General features: G+C 44.5%; 1 protein-coding gene across 2 annotated transcripts in view; it reads right to left on the bottom strand.

The window, feature by feature from the left end:
• Positions 1 to 3,978: 3,978 nt before the first annotated feature.
• Positions 3,979 to 18,817, bottom strand: part of parp4 (poly (ADP-ribose) polymerase family, member 4) — a 31,418-nt gene continuing 16,579 nt past the window's right edge. For both annotated transcript variants that reach the window (XM_064976488.1, XM_064976487.1), the window contains exons 11-34: positions 18,399 to 18,530; positions 18,222 to 18,320; positions 17,874 to 18,057; positions 17,583 to 17,733; positions 15,431 to 15,576; positions 15,180 to 15,311; positions 15,004 to 15,090; positions 14,618 to 14,782; positions 14,486 to 14,529; positions 10,966 to 11,047; positions 10,742 to 10,879; positions 10,415 to 10,619; positions 10,163 to 10,233; positions 9,150 to 9,437; positions 8,840 to 9,010; positions 8,656 to 8,736; positions 8,419 to 8,499; positions 7,930 to 8,025; positions 7,361 to 7,828; positions 6,083 to 7,269; positions 5,869 to 5,965; positions 5,500 to 5,602; positions 4,652 to 4,793; positions 3,979 to 4,448 (exon numbers count right to left, since the gene is read on the bottom strand). In XM_064976488.1, the coding sequence (XP_064832560.1) occupies positions 4,250 to 4,448; positions 4,652 to 4,793; positions 5,500 to 5,602; positions 5,869 to 5,965; positions 6,083 to 7,269; positions 7,361 to 7,828; positions 7,930 to 8,025; positions 8,419 to 8,499; positions 8,656 to 8,736; positions 8,840 to 9,010; positions 9,150 to 9,437; positions 10,163 to 10,233; positions 10,415 to 10,619; positions 10,742 to 10,879; positions 10,966 to 11,047; positions 14,486 to 14,529; positions 14,618 to 14,782; positions 15,004 to 15,090; positions 15,180 to 15,311; positions 15,431 to 15,576; positions 17,583 to 17,733; positions 17,874 to 18,057; positions 18,222 to 18,320; positions 18,399 to 18,530 (4,549 nt within the window). In that variant the 3' untranslated portion in view covers positions 3,979 to 4,249. The remainder of the gene's footprint in view (positions 4,449 to 4,651; positions 4,794 to 5,499; positions 5,603 to 5,868; positions 5,966 to 6,082; positions 7,270 to 7,360; positions 7,829 to 7,929; positions 8,026 to 8,418; positions 8,500 to 8,655; positions 8,737 to 8,839; positions 9,011 to 9,149; positions 9,438 to 10,162; positions 10,234 to 10,414; positions 10,620 to 10,741; positions 10,880 to 10,965; positions 11,048 to 14,485; positions 14,530 to 14,617; positions 14,783 to 15,003; positions 15,091 to 15,179; positions 15,312 to 15,430; positions 15,577 to 17,582; positions 17,734 to 17,873; positions 18,058 to 18,221; positions 18,321 to 18,398; positions 18,531 to 18,817) is intronic.

Below are 18,817 nucleotides of genomic sequence, written 5' to 3'. Positions count from 1 at the left end.
CACTTTAACTCTACCTACATGTACATATTACCTCAACTAACTGGTGCCCCCGCACATTGACTCTGTACCGGTACCCCCTGTATATAGCCTCACTATTGTTATTTTACTGCTGCTCTTTAATGTGACAATTTTTGGGAGATTTGATGCAATCACTTACTCTCAAACCCTGGATATATGGATACAATCAGACTTACCCGTGAATCCATAGACGCATAGGCCTTTGACGAATGTCCATCTCCCTTGGTTGGGCGAGCAAGTTTTTCCAGGTTGCACTAGTTTAGGCCGCTCTCTTGTCATTTCTGCCTGGACATCTCTCCTCCCAAAGGTTTCTGGGTCGACCCCTTCTTCTTTCCCCCTGGGGGTTCCATTTCAGGGTGTATACAATCCAACAACATCTCTTTTTATTTGTAGTTTAATGGGTTCCAGTTCAGTTCCCCTTTAGAGGACTCGGTTTGACATCTTTGTTATCGTCTGTTTGTTTAATCTCCATGTTTCTGATCCATACATCACCTGTTTCACATTGGAGTTGATGACTCCAGTTCTTTCAATTCAGAAAGTAGCCAAAACTGGAATCCCAATTCCAATTTTCCTCAATGCTTCTCTACGAGGAAAATGTGGAATTGTTGTTTTATTTTCTGAATTGACTAAAGGATTGTTACATTTGATTTCAATCACTTTTTGACCGCACCCCTTTTGATTTGAATGAAACTTTCTTTACATATTTTCCTATGGTAGAAGTGGTCAGAAAGTAACTTCTTGGACCTGAATGACAAAACACTTAACATACTGTGCACACCACATAATTTCATCATGAGACCTTGCTCAATGAGATTTCAACCTTTATTCACCACCTCAAAATGTCAGCCAGAATTTGTTGAATTCCCAATGTGTTATTTTGGTTTAGTTGTCATCTAAATGTGTTATTACTGCATTTTCAACCATTTAAAAGCACAACAAAGTTCAAATGGGAACAAATGTCAGATAATTTGTATTTAAACAATTTAATGTGTTATCACTATGCTTCTTCTAATAGCTTAACCAAATGACCTGGATTGCAGTTGAGATAACATTAAAAGTAATTGATATATTGGATTCACATCTCCATCTCAACCAAGAATCAAAGTTAAAGAACAGGACAAAATCAAGATGTGGAAGTGCTGTTCCATGTGGGATTATGGCATCATGTGGACAGTGCATGTAAAGTGTTTATGCACTTCACTAAGAGAATGTACTTAGACTTTATTTGATTGTAATTAGATTGAATTAACATTATTGTGAGATAGACTGAACCTGATTGTGACTTCACTTTGCTGTGATATCACCCTAATTTATCTTATTTGATATTTTACACTTTGACAGAATGAACAACCACAAACTAGTTTTGCGTCCTGTGCTGGCTTTATTTCCGCCAGGCTACACAAGATATCGCTATTTAAGAGTGTCACACCCTGATCCGTTTCACCTGACTTTGTTCTGGTCTTCACCCCCCTCCAGGTTTCACCAATCTTTCCCATTATCCCCAGTGCATTTATACCTGTGTTCTGTTTGTCTGCCAGTCTGTTTTGTGAAACCTACTACCGTTTCTCCCCTTGCTCCTGTCTGTTCTAGTTCATAGTTTTGCCCATTCTGCCTACCATTCTGTACCTTGCCACACCACTCTGGATTATTGACCCCTGCCTGCTCTGACCCTGAGACTGCCTGCCGTTCTGGACCTTTTTCACCCCATCTGGATTACTGACCTCTGCCTGCCCTTGATCTGTTGTTTTTCCTGCCCCCTGTTCTAGTAATACACTTTTGTTACTTCGACACTGTCTGCATCTGAGTCTTACCTGAAAAGTGATCAAGAGAGCCTCAATAATATAACACAACCCAGAAGAGAGCAATATATTTTCTCCTTTGAACATCTGCAAATCCAGTAATTCCTTCTCAGACCATCTGCAGGACTACAATAATCTTTTCTCAAATATTCTGGGAATCAACAAAACTGTCCCTCAGACCTTCATAGAATCAAACTACTATTTTGAACAATTCTTTGTAGAATTGTGACTTTTTTTCAGCCACCATGGCAAATTTTCAGTTGACATTCCTCAGACTTCTCTCCCTGTTGACCAAAGCTGCCAATGTTTTAGTTTTCCTGTTTGTCTTCATTTTGGAGTACATTTTGAACCTTCCGTGCTTCTTCAAGCCTGCATGGTACAGCATACAACCAATAGGCCCTCATGGCATAGTGCACATGCTGTGTCCACCCATTATAATAACTTGTGTTATCATGCTAATTGTTAAGATCTAGCAGAAGATGTTTTGCCACAAGATGCAGTGTGTGTTTCAGGAATTATAGCTGCTGCAATTGCTTCTGTTCATCTACCAAACTTGTGATCACATTTCTGACTTTAGTACTCAACTGGATAGGTACTCTCATAAACTGAGACTGGTTTGTGTGCTATAAGACCAACAACCACTGCAAACATGTGGGACTTCCCAGTAGAACAAACCTGACCTCTGAAGAGAGACTTGTCATCACTGAATACAAGACGGACTCAAGTTGTGACAATTTATATTATGTTCAGAATGTTTTTTTTTTATAATGCAAAAAGGCTAAATGCTGGTCAAATGTTCAATGGTAACTGACAAATGTATCACAAATTAGATACATCAATAAAATACATATTTAAAGGCCATATTATCTTCCCCTGGGCTGCAAGACAAAAACAATTGTGAAGCATGTGTGCTAATTAACAATGCCCCCTCCAGTACGTGACACAGCCTAGGATTTTGCCTGTGATGTTCATTCAGGTGAAAACTCTAGAACATCTGAAGAAGTAGCCTTTTCTACAAACAAGCAGCTATTACTTATGTTCGTTCAGGTGAGGACTGGAACATCTGAAGATGCCTTAATGCTAATATATCCCACATGTGAATGTGTCTAATACCTATTTTTAAAATCTGCATTTAACCCAACCCCTCTGAATCAGAGATGTGGGGGGCTGCCTTAACTGCCTTACTCAGGGGCAGAAGGACAGATTTTTACCGTGGCAGCTCAGGGATTCGTTCCAGCAACCTTTCAGTTACTGGCCCAACGCTCTAACCACTAGGCTACCTGCTGCCCCTGGTTAGATTATGTCAATATTTAGACTGCCCAGGGATGGATGAAAAGTGGCTTTATTGTTTGGATCTGATCTTTTCACTGACAAATATATGACCATCTACTTTCTTTCCCTGGTCATTGGCGGGCCTCTGGTTGGTGGGGCCTTATTTTCTGGCACTTGTGTGTTCATGCACCTGTCTCAAAAGCAGAAACAAGTGTGGCCAAGTTGGTCAACCACATTACCAAAGGTTGTACGAGGGAATTCTGTCAAAAGAAGTGAACAATCATTTGAAGGTCATCAGGGGTCAGAATACAGTGATATGGATGTTGTGGAATCATGGCAAGCTAACTCAGATTTTTTGTTGTTTTTGTCAGAATATTAAAGTTATGGAGTTTCAGCAGCTAGTGGATCCAGAACACAGAGGGTCTTACTCAACCAGCTATCTGTTGTGTAGTACTGTATGTAGTAACTGAAGACCTTACTCAGTAATAGAGTCCAGGCTGAAAGGTAAGATGAATGTGACTTTACTGTATGGTGTAGGCATCCATCTTATTCTTCTCCCAGTATGCATTGATTTACATCTTTATTAATAGTCATTAACCTTGACCTTTCTTATAGCGACACCTTGTGGTGAACACAACACTAGCGAGTCGGATTCTTTTGGATTTGACTTTCGTGCTGTAACACACACAGATTCAAGCTGACTATGTTTATATATTGTGAAACAGACACTTTAAATCAAACCATTCTTTTAGAAAGGCTTTAAGGTGTGTGTGTAAAGGATCGAATAGGAACCCGAGTGACCAATAGCATGACCACATTACCCTGCTGTTCTGCTTATCCATCAGAGGATTATTTCAGTTAGACAAAGAAAACAGAAAGAAAATTGGAGCAAGGTCTGAAATCACACAATGACAGCTGTATGGATATAGAACATGGCCATAGATTGAGGAGTATCAATACATTTTAGAAATGATTGCTCTTGTATTTTGAGAAAACATAAAATCACACCTTTAAATGCAAAGATTTGTAATTATAAAACTGATTTCATCACTGAAGAGGTTATCAGTATAGCATAGTACCTTAACCTCGTAATAACTGAAATAGTAAAAGCAATAGCTGCCGATGTATATACTGGTCATACACCTTTCTCCTTCTGGAAGTCATTGGGCCCTCACTCCCCCTGTGGTCCCGAGGAGGATGAGGGGAGAGAGGGGGTGCGGGGGGTCGATGCCCAGGAGCTGCCGTGTGGACGACTCCCAGTCCCAGCCAAACTCCAGCCTGCTGCACACACACGGGTACTCCCTATCTGCCCAACACACCCAGTCCACCGCCCTCCTCACCGCCTCCCAGCGCTCACACCTGGGGGAACACACACAGTAACCATATTTAGTGCATGCGCGCACACACACGCATCGAGAAATGCACCAAACAAAAATAAAACATATATACCCTTATCCCAAGAGAAACACAGACACATGAACTGAACTGCCCTCAAACCTTGTTGATAGAACAGGGTGCTTGGGGTGTTATATAGTGGAGCAGAGAGAGGAGACCCACTGTACCTGGGCTGAGGAGGAGAGTGGTCCAGGTCCAGACGGAACAGGCTGAGCAGCAGCTTCCCCTCATCTAGCCTCCTCACCCTCATCAGCTGCAGCACCAGCAGACTGGCCACCAGCCTCAGGATGTCAGCATGGGCCCTCACACCTGACACACATCAAATCCATTTTTATTTGTCAAATGCGCTGAATACAACAAGAGTAGACCTTACCGTGAAATGCTTACTAACAAGCCCTTCAGTACAGTTAAGAAAATATTTACTAAAATAACTAAAGTTTTTTTAATTTTTAAAGTAACAGTAAAATGAGGCTATATTGTATATAGAGGGGGTACCGGTAATGAGTCAATGGGCAGGAGACAGGTTAGTTGAGTTATTTGTAAATGTAGGCAGGGGTAAAGTGAATATGGATAGATAATAAATGGTGAATAGCAGCAGTGTAAAAACAAAGGGTGGGGGTGGGTCAAAGTAAACAGTTTGAGTGGCCATTTGATTAATTGTTCAGCAGTCTTATGGCATGGGAGTAGAAGCTGTTAAGGAGCCTTTTGGACCTAGACTTGGCGCTCTGGTACTGCTTGCCACATGGTAGCAGAGAGAACAGTCTATGACTTAGGTGACTGGAGTCTGACAATTTTTTGGGCCTTCGTCTTACATCGCCTTGTATATAGGTCCTGGATGGCAGTAGGTTTGGCCCCAGCGATATACTGGGCCGTACGCACTACCCTCTGTAGTGCCTGGATGACACGCGTACACAATATTTGTCATTTTTCCTACTGCTCAAAAACAGCCCAAACTGAATGTTCATAGACTCCCAGACAAAACAGTTCTCTGGTATCAGTCTGTAGTGTAGCCTACCTAGAGAGCTGATGCCTCTATTCTTCAGGAAGACATTTGCAAAGTAGTCCACATCCACACCGAGGAGGTAGCCCAGGCTGGCAGAGCACTCCCAGTAACCTTCCTGGAACAAAAAAAACACGTTGATAGCCTTTTAGCACAAAATGGTTCCCATTGCTCATTGGCAAATGGTGCCACACATTGGTATCGATGAAGTGAGTTCCCCATACAATGCGTATCTGGAAAATCTGTTTCTGAATTCAATCCATGCTCCTGCACTATCAATAAACAATAGAATGTATATACAGAGATATGATTAGTTCATATATAATAGTATTTTCTATGCAGATGAGACGGGCCTTTAGAAAAGGGAACGTTTACTGTACTTACCGAGTGCTGGAGGGCAAAAATCTCTGTCCATTTTACTACATCAAGAGTATTCTTCCTGAATTCAAGACCTCTCTTCCTGAATTCAAGGCCTCCCCCCCTGAAATCAAAACCTACCTCATTAGGATACCACAGAGCTACACATGACAATACATGTCTCCAATAGAGGTCATACACAGACAGACAAAGTGACGGACGAACAGACGCTGACACATACCTTTCACTGTCTCCGACAAGTTTTTTTCCTTTTTTTTTCATATCCAGAGCTTTTTGTGCTTGTGGTAGTACATTATGTTGTTGTAGTGTACTGAGAGAGCTACCAAACTGAGAGGATCCAACTAAGTCCCCTAAAGGTTGGGTCAGATAGGCACCATGAGTGGTAGGTGAAAGGGAGCTGAGGTGTCCGCCAGTAAGTGGTGCCTCAAAACTTAACCCCATTGATCTGGCTGAGCCTCCAAGAGGTGTTCCGCCTGCTGAAGAAGCCTCATATAAACCTGGAATGTAACATGCACTGGCCCCAAACAAAGAGCCGTGAGGTTGTCTGCTTTGAGAACCTGCCCTTCCGCCCCCAAAACCAAACCCTGAAGGGGGCACAGAGGCAGGGACAACAGAAGGTTGCCAGTGGTCCATTTCCACTAGTCCACAATCCTTATCCTCGGATAAGCTATTATCCAAGGTCCACATTTTGCTAGTCTCACACATTGACAGTTCCACAGGATAGGGCTCTCGGGGTTTGGAAAGTAGCAAGTCCCCACCAGCTCGTAGTTTCGGGAAGGTTGCAGTATGGGAGATAGCCCCAACTCCAGGTCTGGCATGAACTCCCATCACGTATGTAATTGCTCGCAACTCATTGGAGACAAGAGCAGAGGGAGGAGGAAGAGAACCTGAACCTCCGGCAGAGAAAGACTGCAGTCGAAATGGAGGAGGACCAGGAGAACTGAGGACAGAAGCAGGGGGTGGAGGAGGAGGAAGAGAATCTGAAACTGCGGCAGAGAAAGACTGAGGTCGAAATGGAGGAGGACAAGGAGAACAGAGGACAGGAGCAGGGGGTGGAGGAGGAAGAGCATCTGAAACTGTGGCAGAGAAAGACTGCAGTCGAGATGGAGGAGGACCAGGAGAACTGAGGGCAGAAGCAGGGGGTGGAGGAGGAAGAGCATCAGCAACAACGCAAGACTTGATCTGAAGATGATGAACAGAGGGAGGAGGACGAGGCACATCAGCAACAGAGAGGGACGACTTCTGTGTCTCTACAGGGTCAAATGCCGGACCGGCACAAACCTTCCTGTGTCTGTCCGCCCGTCTAAAGTCTCCCTCTCTACTCTTCGCAATCCTCACTGTCTTTTGTTGAGAGAAGATGGTCCCAGACAGCTCAGGAATGAAATCTGTCTTCATCTGTTCACATTCCTGTAAAACAAAGACAAGAACAGTTCAGTGATTAAACTATGAATTGACATTTTTCTTTATAGTTAACAGCAAGAAAGAAGCAGATCACTACCATGTAATCAAAGCACTCCATCTCTTCATCCGTCACAGCTCCTTCACTCTTCAAAGTCATATCTAGAAGTTCGGTAGCAGCGGACAAGGTCACTGGGCTGGCGAGGTCCATATAGCCCATTAAGCAAGAGGAATTAAGACTCCTACCAAGAGGCACCTCATCCGTAGCCCTCTGATTGAGACATTTGGAACGTAAGTACACAGATCCTTCCCATGAGTCATCATCCACCTGGAGTTGAAACATCGATTCACGCTCCTCCCCCATCCACCTCTCCTCGAGACAGATATTTCTGCATAAAACATGCTCTGGCCCACCATTCAGCAAGTTTGACATTGAGTCTGATCCCGAGTCCATCCCATCTCCCTCATATTCCTCCTGCTGCCAGCTAAGGTAAGGTAAGAAGTCGATGTCCTCGTCTGAGATCAGTTTGGGAACATCTGTGAAGCCCACGTCAGGCTGCTCTGAGTCCTGGGAGAGAAAGAACACATCAGAACATTGTATTTTTCTACATTTGTATTGAAGTATTGTCGATGTGTGTGCGCACACACACTAGCGTTTGGCAGACGTACCCTCTCCTCGATGGCAACAAAGCTGGTGAACTGAGACAGGATGGAGAACTCTTTGCTCAGCTCAATGATGAAGGACTTCATCACTGATTTCTTCCCCTGAGAGAATTGATACTATATATATAAAACAAAAACTTTCCATACACACAGAATAGGTACAGTGTACACACTCCATACTAGGGTTGTCATGATACCAGTACCGCAATACTAGGAAGGAAGGAAGGAAGGAAGGAAGGAAGGAAAGGAAACAAAACATGAAGTAGCCTTAATTTCCAGAGGAAAACACTCCTAATGTTGGTCAAAAACAGCCTTGTTGTCACCCAGAGTCACATTTCTTTTCCAAGCTATAGCACACAATATTTTACACAAAGTAGGTGTTTAAATGACCATTATCCTGCTTTGTGGTTTTTTTTTGGTAAGAAAAATCTGGTGTTGTAGTATAGCGATACTGGTTGTGACAACACTACTCCATTCACAATCTAATGCTCACACCTCATGTTCAGCCTCGTTGGTGTGAAGACTGCCATCCTCATAGTCTCTGATAACGGCCCTCGCTGTGAGCTTATGAAGGAACTGAAACACATGCGCGTGCGTGTGTACACACACACACACACACACACACACACACGCACACACGCACACACGCACACACACATACACACACACACACATTATAGGTGTGACTGAGACAATATAAACAGTAAGGTGATGTGAGTGTGGTGGTCTCACCGTGCCCCTGGTTTTCTGTAGCTCAGTGGTGGACACCATTGTCTCAATGTTCTGACCACTCAGGTCTCCAAGAAGAGTGGCCTACGGAACCCGACACATGGACAAGTTAGTCTCACAGGGCTTTGTGATCTGGGCATGTCATGTTCACGCACACACACACAAACATGCCTCTGTGACAGTATACCTGTGTACAGTGTGGCACGAAGCCGTAGACCAGGGTGTGGCAGTCAGTGAAGAGTGCGTGGAGCTGAGAGGGCGCCTGAACAGGGGGGGGAGCTGAGGGGTTAAACTGCTGCCACTTCACAGACACAGAGCTGCAGCCTGGAGACACGATGCGCTTCACCTGGCACGCCACCTGAGACACACAGAAAAACATCTGTTTAAAGGGATAGTTCGCCCAAGTTGACCACATATTATGTGGTTGTGTTGGAACCAAAGATAATATACAGACATCTAAAGACATAGGTGAGGTCGCTGTAAAAGTGTGCTGGTACCTTCTCTCGCCAGGTGTGCTTTGTCTTTGTGTCAAAGAACTCATAGGCCCCTCCCCCTGCCTGGGCCAGGGCCCGCAACATGTGCCGATTAGCTGTTGGGCTGAGGCCGCAGGTGAAGAGGCGGCTGTGCTGGGCATGCTGTCTGACCAGCTGCAGGGTCAGGGCTTGGTTCTGGACGTGACCGTCTGATAACAGCAGCAGGTTCCTCACGCCCTGCGACGGAGGCAACAGACTCAGGCTGCGCAGGGGCCTCCACAGCTCAGTGCTGCCCCCAACAGGTGAGGAGGACTAACAACAACAGGGGAAAGGATCATTCAGAAAATTTGAATTTGATCAAGGAAAACATTTACATGCACATATGTTAAGGGAATTTTTATCAATGATGACTAATTATGTATACATTTCAATCAGGACTGACTGTCCAAATGCTATTATGTACTGTACATGTATGAATTTTCTCTCTTGCTCCCATTTCCAATTGTATATAATATAGTCAGGAGTTTATGAATGAACTATCTCCAGATGGCAGGGACGGACTATCTCCAGACTGTCTAGAATGCTTATCTACACTGACTGACCTTGGCTTTAGGCGAGGAGGGAAGACTCGAGAACTATAGGGCCTCTCTACCAGTGTCAAGAAGAGATAGAACATTTAGAAAACGCTGACGTCATTTTCAGTTTATAACCTGTGGAAAAATGTGTATATACCAGTACTCTCTTGAATTAAATGCTGTTACTTGACTTTTAAGTCCGGGGCTCTGTCCATTCTTATAAAATATAGGGTCTTACAAACCCTTAAATGCATTGACAGAGTGTTAAATGTTGATTGGGAAATAAAACAGAGAAATTTAGAATTCCTTCAACAACATAATACTCCAATGATTGTGAATATTCCATTAAAATATTCTGAGTGAGCTTTGTATATGCTCAAAAAAATGTATGTTTGCCTAATATTCTAGAGACTAATGATAAAATATTGTGATTGGCCCCTGGGCCTGTCTGTCAGCACTCACCATGATGAACTTCTTGGCTGGTTGGAGGGCCTCGACTAGAGGGTTGGCAGAGAGAAAAGCATCCTTCTGGTCTATGAGACAAAACCACAGTCAGACAGATGAGTATGGGGAAAAAGTTAGTGTCTTACTGTCTAACTTATCAGTCTGAAGTAAGCAACAACAAAAAATCCCCCACTAACAAAGCGAATGCAAACGACATGATACATGAAGTTGATTTAACTCAGTTTGGAGACTGTTTGAATAGGAGCCCACCTGAGCCAAAGGAGATGACATTGACTCGAATGCTGTGGTGGTCCAGGGTATTCAGAAGCTGCAGGGCGATTCTCCTGGCGTTCTGGAGAGCTTCTCCTCTCATGGACTCAGACGAGTCCAACAGCAGGATCACCTCACTGGATCCGGACATGGGGCTGGAGGTGGGGCAGGTCTCAAAGTCTGGGTAAAATACCAGCATACAGGCCTGGAAGGGGGAGAAACGTAAAGAGATGGATATGATTAGACAGAGAGAAGGAAGGAAAGATGGAGAGAGAAAGGGATACAGACCAGGCAGTATTTAAGAGAGACAGAAGGAGAGATACTGACCTGGCTGTCTTTATCTGGGTGTTTCTCCACCCACATCCTGGGTAGGTGGATCTGAGCCAGACTGAAGCAGACCAGGAACCCGTCTGGACCCAGAGTCTCACCTGGACATGTCCTCACCACCGCCTTACAGTCGGTCCTCTGGGGTTAACACAACACACACACCATGTTACAAACACGCACACACAAGGAAGCATGCACATACATTGCTCGGTATGCTGTGTTACCTTGATCTTGACTTTGTGTGTGAGACAGTGCAGGTTGATGATCTCGTTGGGCATCTCAATGGACATATCCAGACTGAACTCCCTAAGGAGAGACAGACACACACTACAGGTCAGTATGAGGAGACAGACAGACACTACAGGTCAGTATGAGGAGAGACAGACAGACAGACACTACAGGTCAGTATGAAGAGAGACAGACACTACAGGTCAGTATAAAGAGAGACAGACACTACAGGTCAGTATGAGGAGAGACAGACACTACAGGTCAGTATGAGGAGAGACAGACAGACACTACAGGTCAGTATGAGGAGAGAGACAGACAGACACTACAGGTCAGTATGAGGAGAGAAACAGACACTACAGGTCAGTATGAAGAGAGACAGACACTACAGGTCAGTATGAGGAAACAGACACAGGTCAGGGCAGTATGAAGAGAGACAGACACTACAGGTCAGTATGAGGAGAGACAGACACTACAGGTCAGTATGAGGAGAGAGACAGACAGACACTACAGGTCAGTATGAGGAGAGAGACAGACAGACACTACAGGTCAGTATGAGGAGAGAAACAGACACTACAGGGCAGTATGAAGAGAGACAGACACTACAGGTCAGTATGAGGAGAGAAACAGACACTACAGGGCAGTATGAAGAGAGACAGACACTACAGGTCAGTATGAGGAGAGACAGACACTACAGGTCAGTATGAGGAGAGAGACAGACAGACACTACAGGTCAGTATGAGGAGAGAGACAGACAGACACTACAGGTCAGTATGAGGAGAGAAACAGACACTACAGGGCAGTATGAAGAGAGACAGACACTACAGATCAGTATGAAGAGAGACAGACACTACAGGGCAGTATAAAGAGAGACAGACACTACAGGGCAGTATAAAGAGAGACAGACACTACAGGGCAGTGTAAAGAGAGACAGACACTACAGGTCAGTATGAGGAGAGACAGACACTACAGGTCAGTATGAGGAGAGAGACACTACAGACAGACACTACAGGTCAGTATGAGGAGAGACAGACACTACAGGTCAGTATGAAGAGAGACAGACACTACAGGTCAGTATGAGGAGAGACACTACAGGTCACAGACACTACAGGTCAGTATGAGGAGAGACAGACACTACAGGTCAGTATGAAGAGAGACAGACACTACAGGTCAGTATGAGGAGAGACAGACACTACAGGTCAGTATGAGGAGAGACAGACACTACAGGTCAGTATGAGGAGAGACAGACACTACAGGTCAGTATGAGGAGAGACAGACACTACAGGTCAGTATGAGGAGAGAGACAGACAGACACTACAGGTCAGTATGAGGAGAGAGACACTACAGGTCAGTATGAGGAGAGAGACAGACACTACAGTATGGGAGAGAGACAGACAGACACTACAGGTCAGTATGAGAGAGACAGACACTACAGGTCAGTATAAAGAGAGACAGACACTACAGGTCAGTATGAGGAGAGAGACAGACAGACACTACAGGTCAGTATGAGGAGAGAGACAGACAGACACTACGGGTCAGTATGAGGAGAGAGACAGACAGACACTACAGGTCAGTATGAAGAGAGACAGACACTACAGATCAGTATGAAGAGAGACAGACACTACAGGGCAGTATAAAGAGAGACAGACACTACAGGGCAGTATAAAGAGAGACAGACACTACAGGTCAGTATGAGGAGAGAGACAGACAGACACTACAGGTCAGTATGAGGAGAGACAGACACTACAGGTCAGTATAAAGAGAGACAGACACTACAGGTCAGTATGAGGAGAGACAGACACTACAGGTCAGTATAAAGAGAGACAGACACTACAGGTCAGTATGAGGAGAGAGACAGACAGACACTACAGGTCAGTATGAGGAGAGAGACAGACAGACACTACAGGTCAGTATGAGGAGAGAGACAGACAGACACTACAGGTCAGTATGAAGAGAGACAGACACTACAGATCAGTATGAAGAGAGACAGACACTACAGGTCAGTATGAGAGACAGACACTACAGACAGACACTACAGGTCAGTATGAGGAGAGAGAGACAGACAGACACTACAGGTCAGTATGAAGGAGACAGACACTACAGGGCAGTATAAAGAGACAGACACTACAGGTCAGGAGTATGAGGAGAGCAGATGAGGAGGAGAGACAGACACTACAGGTCAGTATAGAGGAGACAGACACTACAGGTCAGGTCAGGTCAGTATGAGGAGAGACAGACACTACAGGTCAGTATGAGGAGACAGACACTACAGGTCAGTATGAGGAGACAGACACTACAGGTCAGTATGAGGAGAGACAGACACTACAGGTCAGTATGAGGAGAGACAGACACTACAGGTCAGTATGAGGAGAGACAGACAGACACTACAGGTCAGTATGAGGAGACAGACAGACAGACACTACAGGTCAGTATGAGGAGAGAGAGACACTACAGGTCAGTATGAGGAGAGAGACAGACAGACACTACAGGTCAGTATGAGGAGAGAGAGACACTACAGGTCAGTATGAGGAGAGAGACAGACAGACACTACGGGTCAGTATGAGGAGAGAGACAGACAGACACTACAGGTCAGTATGAAGAGAGACAGACACTACAGGTCAGTATGAAGAGAGACAGACAGGTCAGTATACAGGTCAGTATGAGTATGAGAGACAGACAGACACTACAGGTCAGTATGAGGAGAGACAGACACTACAGGTCAGTATGAGGAGAGACAGACACTACAGGTCAGTATGAAGAGAGACAGACACTACAGGTCAGTATGAAGAGAGACAGACACTACAGGTCAGTATGAAGAGAGACAGACACTACAGGTCAGTATGAAGAGAGACAGACACTACAGGTCAGTATGAGGAGACAGACACTACAGGTCAGTATGAGGAGACAGACACTACAGGTCAGTATGAGGAGACAGACACTACAGGTCAGTATGAGGAGACAGACACTACAGGTCAGTATGAGGAGAGACAGACACTACAGGTCAGTATGAGGAGAGACAGACACTACAGGTCAGTATGAGGAGAGACAGACACTACAGGTCACAGACACTACAGGTCAGTATGAGGAGAGAGACAGACAGACACTACAGGTCAGTATGAGGAGAGAGACAGACAGACACTACGGGTCAGTATGAGGAGAGAGACAGACAGACACTACAGGTCAGTATGAGGAGAGACAGACACTACAGGTCAGTATAAAGAGAGAGACAGACACTACAGGTCAGTATGAGGAGAGAGACAGACAGACACTACAGGTCAGTATGAGGAGAGAGACAGACAGACACTACAGGTCAGTATGAGGAGAGAGACAGACAGACACTACAGGTCAGTATGAGGAGAGAGACAGACAGACACTACAGGTCAGTATGAGGAGAGAGACAGACAGACACTACAGGTCAATATGAGGACAAGGGATTATTAGGGAATATCAGAACTAATGATAAGGATACAGGAATGGTGTACCCATCCATCTACAGAGCTGGTTAAGAGGAACACTCACCCTTGGGAATCCAGGTTGGTCACACACACCTTTTCCAAAGTCACCTAGAGACACACACAATGGCACACACATGACGCAAACCTAAACGCATCATTAATAACATATAAAATCAATCAATCTCGTCCCTCCTACCTGAGTCCTCTGGTTGAGCGCTGAGCTCTGTTGCCATGGCGCCACACTACCGGGCAATGAGAAGTTGATCAAGCCCTCCATGACGACCAGCTCGGTGACAAAGGTAACTTTGATAAGGATGGTGGCACCGGCAGGCAGGTTCCCAACACTGATAGTGAAAACATCCTGAGGGCACGCAAAGATGACATCACCGTCATGACGCAAGACATGATAAGACTGAAACCACAGATTATTTCAACCATAGGATCATCATTAACTGATTTAAAATAATGATCTACTGTCTGTACTAAAGAGAGCATGTTCACGTTTGACACATTCTATTTCCTGTTCAATGTAAAGTGACAAAGTGTGTCTGCAGAGAAGTAAGGAGGTATGGAGAGACTTACAGGTGCATCCTGGTCCATTAGGTAAGCTCCATGGCCTCTCTCTATGGCCTGTTTATACTCTTTACGCGCCTGCTGCTTCTCCTTCACCTGGGAAACAACACAACAGCTCACAACACAATACTACACATGCATAACTGATCACCATGTGTGATGCTGAGAGGGTGAGGGTGAATTACCTGTCCCATTACATGTTTCCCATTGATGAAGGCCTCAAAGCCACACACAGCAGCAGAATCATCCAATGGGAAGACGTACTTGGCTTCGATGGGGGCGGTGCTCTGATTGGTGTATGTCTGGAAGATGATGACCTGGTAGCCAATAGGAGAGAGGCCTGTTACTTAAGGACTGATGTCCAGTCAAGTATGGTAAAGTCCAGTATAGTCAAGTTTAGACTGGACTGAAATTGACTAATCTTGTCCAGTCGTACCTGGGAGAGCAGATCCATCAGCCTGGCCCTGACATGAACAGCCTGTAGGGGGAGTGGTTGTCCAGAGCAGTCCAACAGGCCAGCAGTCACCTCCTCTAGGGGGTTCTTACAGCTCCCGATATCCTCCTCGGCCTCACCACAGGACACTACACACAGGTCATCAATAACAACCTCAGAGCAAGCAAATGTACTTATTTTAAGTCTTGTCTATTTTTTTGCACTTTAAAAAAAGGGGCCATCAGCAGTTGTTACATCCATTTTTGGACATATAAATTAATTATATGTACAGTACCTTGCGAAAGTATTCGGCCCCCTTGAACTTTGCGACCTTTTGCCACATTTCAGGCTTCAAACATAAAGATATAAAACTGTATTTTTTTGTGAAGAATCAACAACAAGTGGGACACAATCATGAAGTGGAACAACATTTATTGGATATTTCAAACTTTTTTAACAAATCAAAAACTGAAAAATTGGGCGTGCAAAATTATTCAGCCCCTTTACTTTCAGTGCAGCAAACTCTCTCCAGAAGTTCAGTGAGGATCTCTGAATGATCCAATGTTGACCTAAATGACTAATGATGATAAATACAATCCACCTGTGTGTAATCAAGTCTCCGTATAAATGCACCTGCACTGTGATAGTCTCAGAGGTCCGTTAAAAGCGCAGAGAGCATCATGAAGAACAAGGAACACACCAGGCAGGTCCGAGATACTGTTGTGAAGAAGTCTAAAGCCGGATTTGGATACAAAAAGATTTCCCAAGTTTTAAACATCCCAAGGAGCACTGTGCAAGCGATAATATTGAAATGGAAGGATTATCAGACCACTGCAAATCTACCAAGACCTGGCCGTCCCTCTAAACTTTCAGCTCATACAAGGAGAAGACTGATCAGAGATGCAGCCAAGAGGCCCATGATCACTCTGGATGAACTGCAGAGATCTACAGCTGAGGTGGGAGACTGTCCATAGGACAACAATCAGTCATATATTGCACAAATCTGGCCTTTATGGAAGAGTGGCAATTAGAAAGCCATTTCTTAAAGATATCCATAAAAAGTGTCATTTAAAGTTTGCCACAAGCCACCTGGGAGACACACCAAACATGTGGAAGAAGGTGCTCTGGTCAGATGAAACCAAAATTGAACTTTTTGACAACAATGCAAAACGTTATGTTTGGCGTAAAAGCAACACAGCTCATAACCCTGAACACACCATCCCCACTGTCAAACATGGTGGTGGCAGCATCATAGTTTGGGTCTGCTTTTCTTCAGCAGGGACAGAGAAGATGGTTAAAATTGATGGGAAGATGGATGGAGCCAAATACAGGACCATTCTGGAAGAAAACCTGATGGAGTCTGCAAAAGACCTGAGACTGGGACGGAGATTTGTCTTCCAACAAGACAATGATCCAAAACATAAAGCAAAATCTACAATGGAATGGTTCAAAAATAAACATATCCAGGTGTTAGAATGACCAAGTCAAAGTCCAGACCTGAATCCAATCGAGAATCTGTGGAAAGAACTGAAAACTGCTGTTCACAAATGCTCTCCATCCAACCTCACTGAGCTTGAGCTGTTTTGCAAGGAGGAATGGCAAAAAATGTAGATAGATAGATAGAAACATACCCCAAGCGACTTACAGCTGTAATCGCAGCTGTAATTGCAGCAAAAGGTGGCGCTACAAAGTATTAACTTAAGGGGACTGAACAATTTTGCATGCCCAATTTTTCAGTTTTTGATTTGTTAAAAAAGTTTGAAATATCCAATAAATGTCGTTCCACTTCATGATTGTGTCCCACTTGTTGTTGATTCTTCACTAAAAAATAGTTTTATATCTTTATGTTTGAAGCCTGAAATGTGGCAAAAGGTCGCAAAGTTCAAGGGGGCAGAAGAATTACGCAAGGCACTGTATAACCTCAAAACATGGTTAAATCTATACTTTTGATATCATGGCTGGCCAGTCCTTGAATGCATAGCTCTGTTTATGAATTTGAGAGGGTTACATTTATCCAGCCCCATCCATCAGCTTTTTACCAAAACAGGGTTGGAGAGAATGCTTTGTTACTGTTTCTATTGGGTCAGGTTTACGTATGGCCCTGAGTTTGGCTGTAAGTTTACAATAAAGATGTATTTAATTGAACAGTTCTTACAGAGGTCAGACGGAGAGACAGGAAGCGGAAGCTTGGTAGAAGAAGTATCTATGGTGGGCTGGAAGTCCTTCAGCTGGTCCTCCTCCAGTCTGAACTGTACCACATATTGCAGCCTCACCTGCTCTGGGCTGTACACCACATACTCATCATCCTGGAATACACACACATATCAGAAACACAAACACGTAGGGAACCGCACGCAAGGACGGAAGCACGCACACAATCTGAACATTACAATGTCAGCATTAGCACTGAACAAACGCAGGTACAGAGTTTTTTTTAAAGGGTTACGTCAAACTCTGAGGGTTTCTTGGGCGTGTGGCGAACCCCGTGTACACTGTGGTATCCCTCAGGGGAGTGAGTCAGGCTGCTGTCCCTCTTCTGGAGGTCAGTACAGCGCCCCAACGCCACGTCACACACCAGCAGCAGCCGACTGCCGTCCGTCACACTGGGCTTAGAGTACTTCAAACTGGTACTGAGGATACACACAGAGAGTATAGTGACAATATTTCATACTGCTGCTGATAAAAAGAGAATATATTACATTATTTCAAACTAGTGCTGTTCATATACAAACAGAATATATATATATGCATTGTTTCAATATAATTTATTTGGCATATAATGTTGTTGACTGACCTGATTGCATCACTGAAGTAGATGCCACCACCCAAGTTCCCAATGTCTGTTCTCTCAATCCCATGATGCTCCACTCCAACTCTGGGCAGCAACAGACCCCTATAGACAGAGAATTGGCAACATATCACATCAGTCATGTACAATATGTCAATCATTGGTGTGCGTGTGTGTGCTCACCGAGACAGGATCCCCACAAAGCTGCTGGGGCTGGAGGAGTGGAGGAGGGGCTTAACATTCCCCAGCTCCTCCCTAAACATCTGGAGCTCTACCCCTCTGTTTACTCTCAGCACCTGCAAGATCTGCACCTGTCTGTAGGAGAGAGATGGAGAGTTAAACACACAAGCACGCAAACACACACTGGAGTGTAGGGCATAAAATGAACACCTGCCACCCATGGATAGATTTAGGTACTGGTGTGTAAGAATGTCAATTTCACCAGCCACGTTGGCGGGTGGTCAATTTGCAGGGCTCTACAATCCGAGCATTACATCCGCAAATAGAAAATAAAAAGTCAAGTATGAGCACATGTGCGAGTTGGGTTAGAAAAATGCTTCAGTAGCTTTTTTCAAAGTATTTCTCCAGATTGGTTTCATAAC

Source organism: Oncorhynchus masou, chromosome 10, assembly GCF_036934945.1.
Source record: "Oncorhynchus masou masou isolate Uvic2021 chromosome 10, UVic_Omas_1.1, whole genome shotgun sequence".
Taxonomy (NCBI): Eukaryota; Metazoa; Chordata; class Actinopteri; order Salmoniformes; family Salmonidae; genus Oncorhynchus; species Oncorhynchus masou.
Note: the sequence above shows the minus strand (reverse complement) of the source record. Positions and strands in the feature narration are given on the sequence as shown.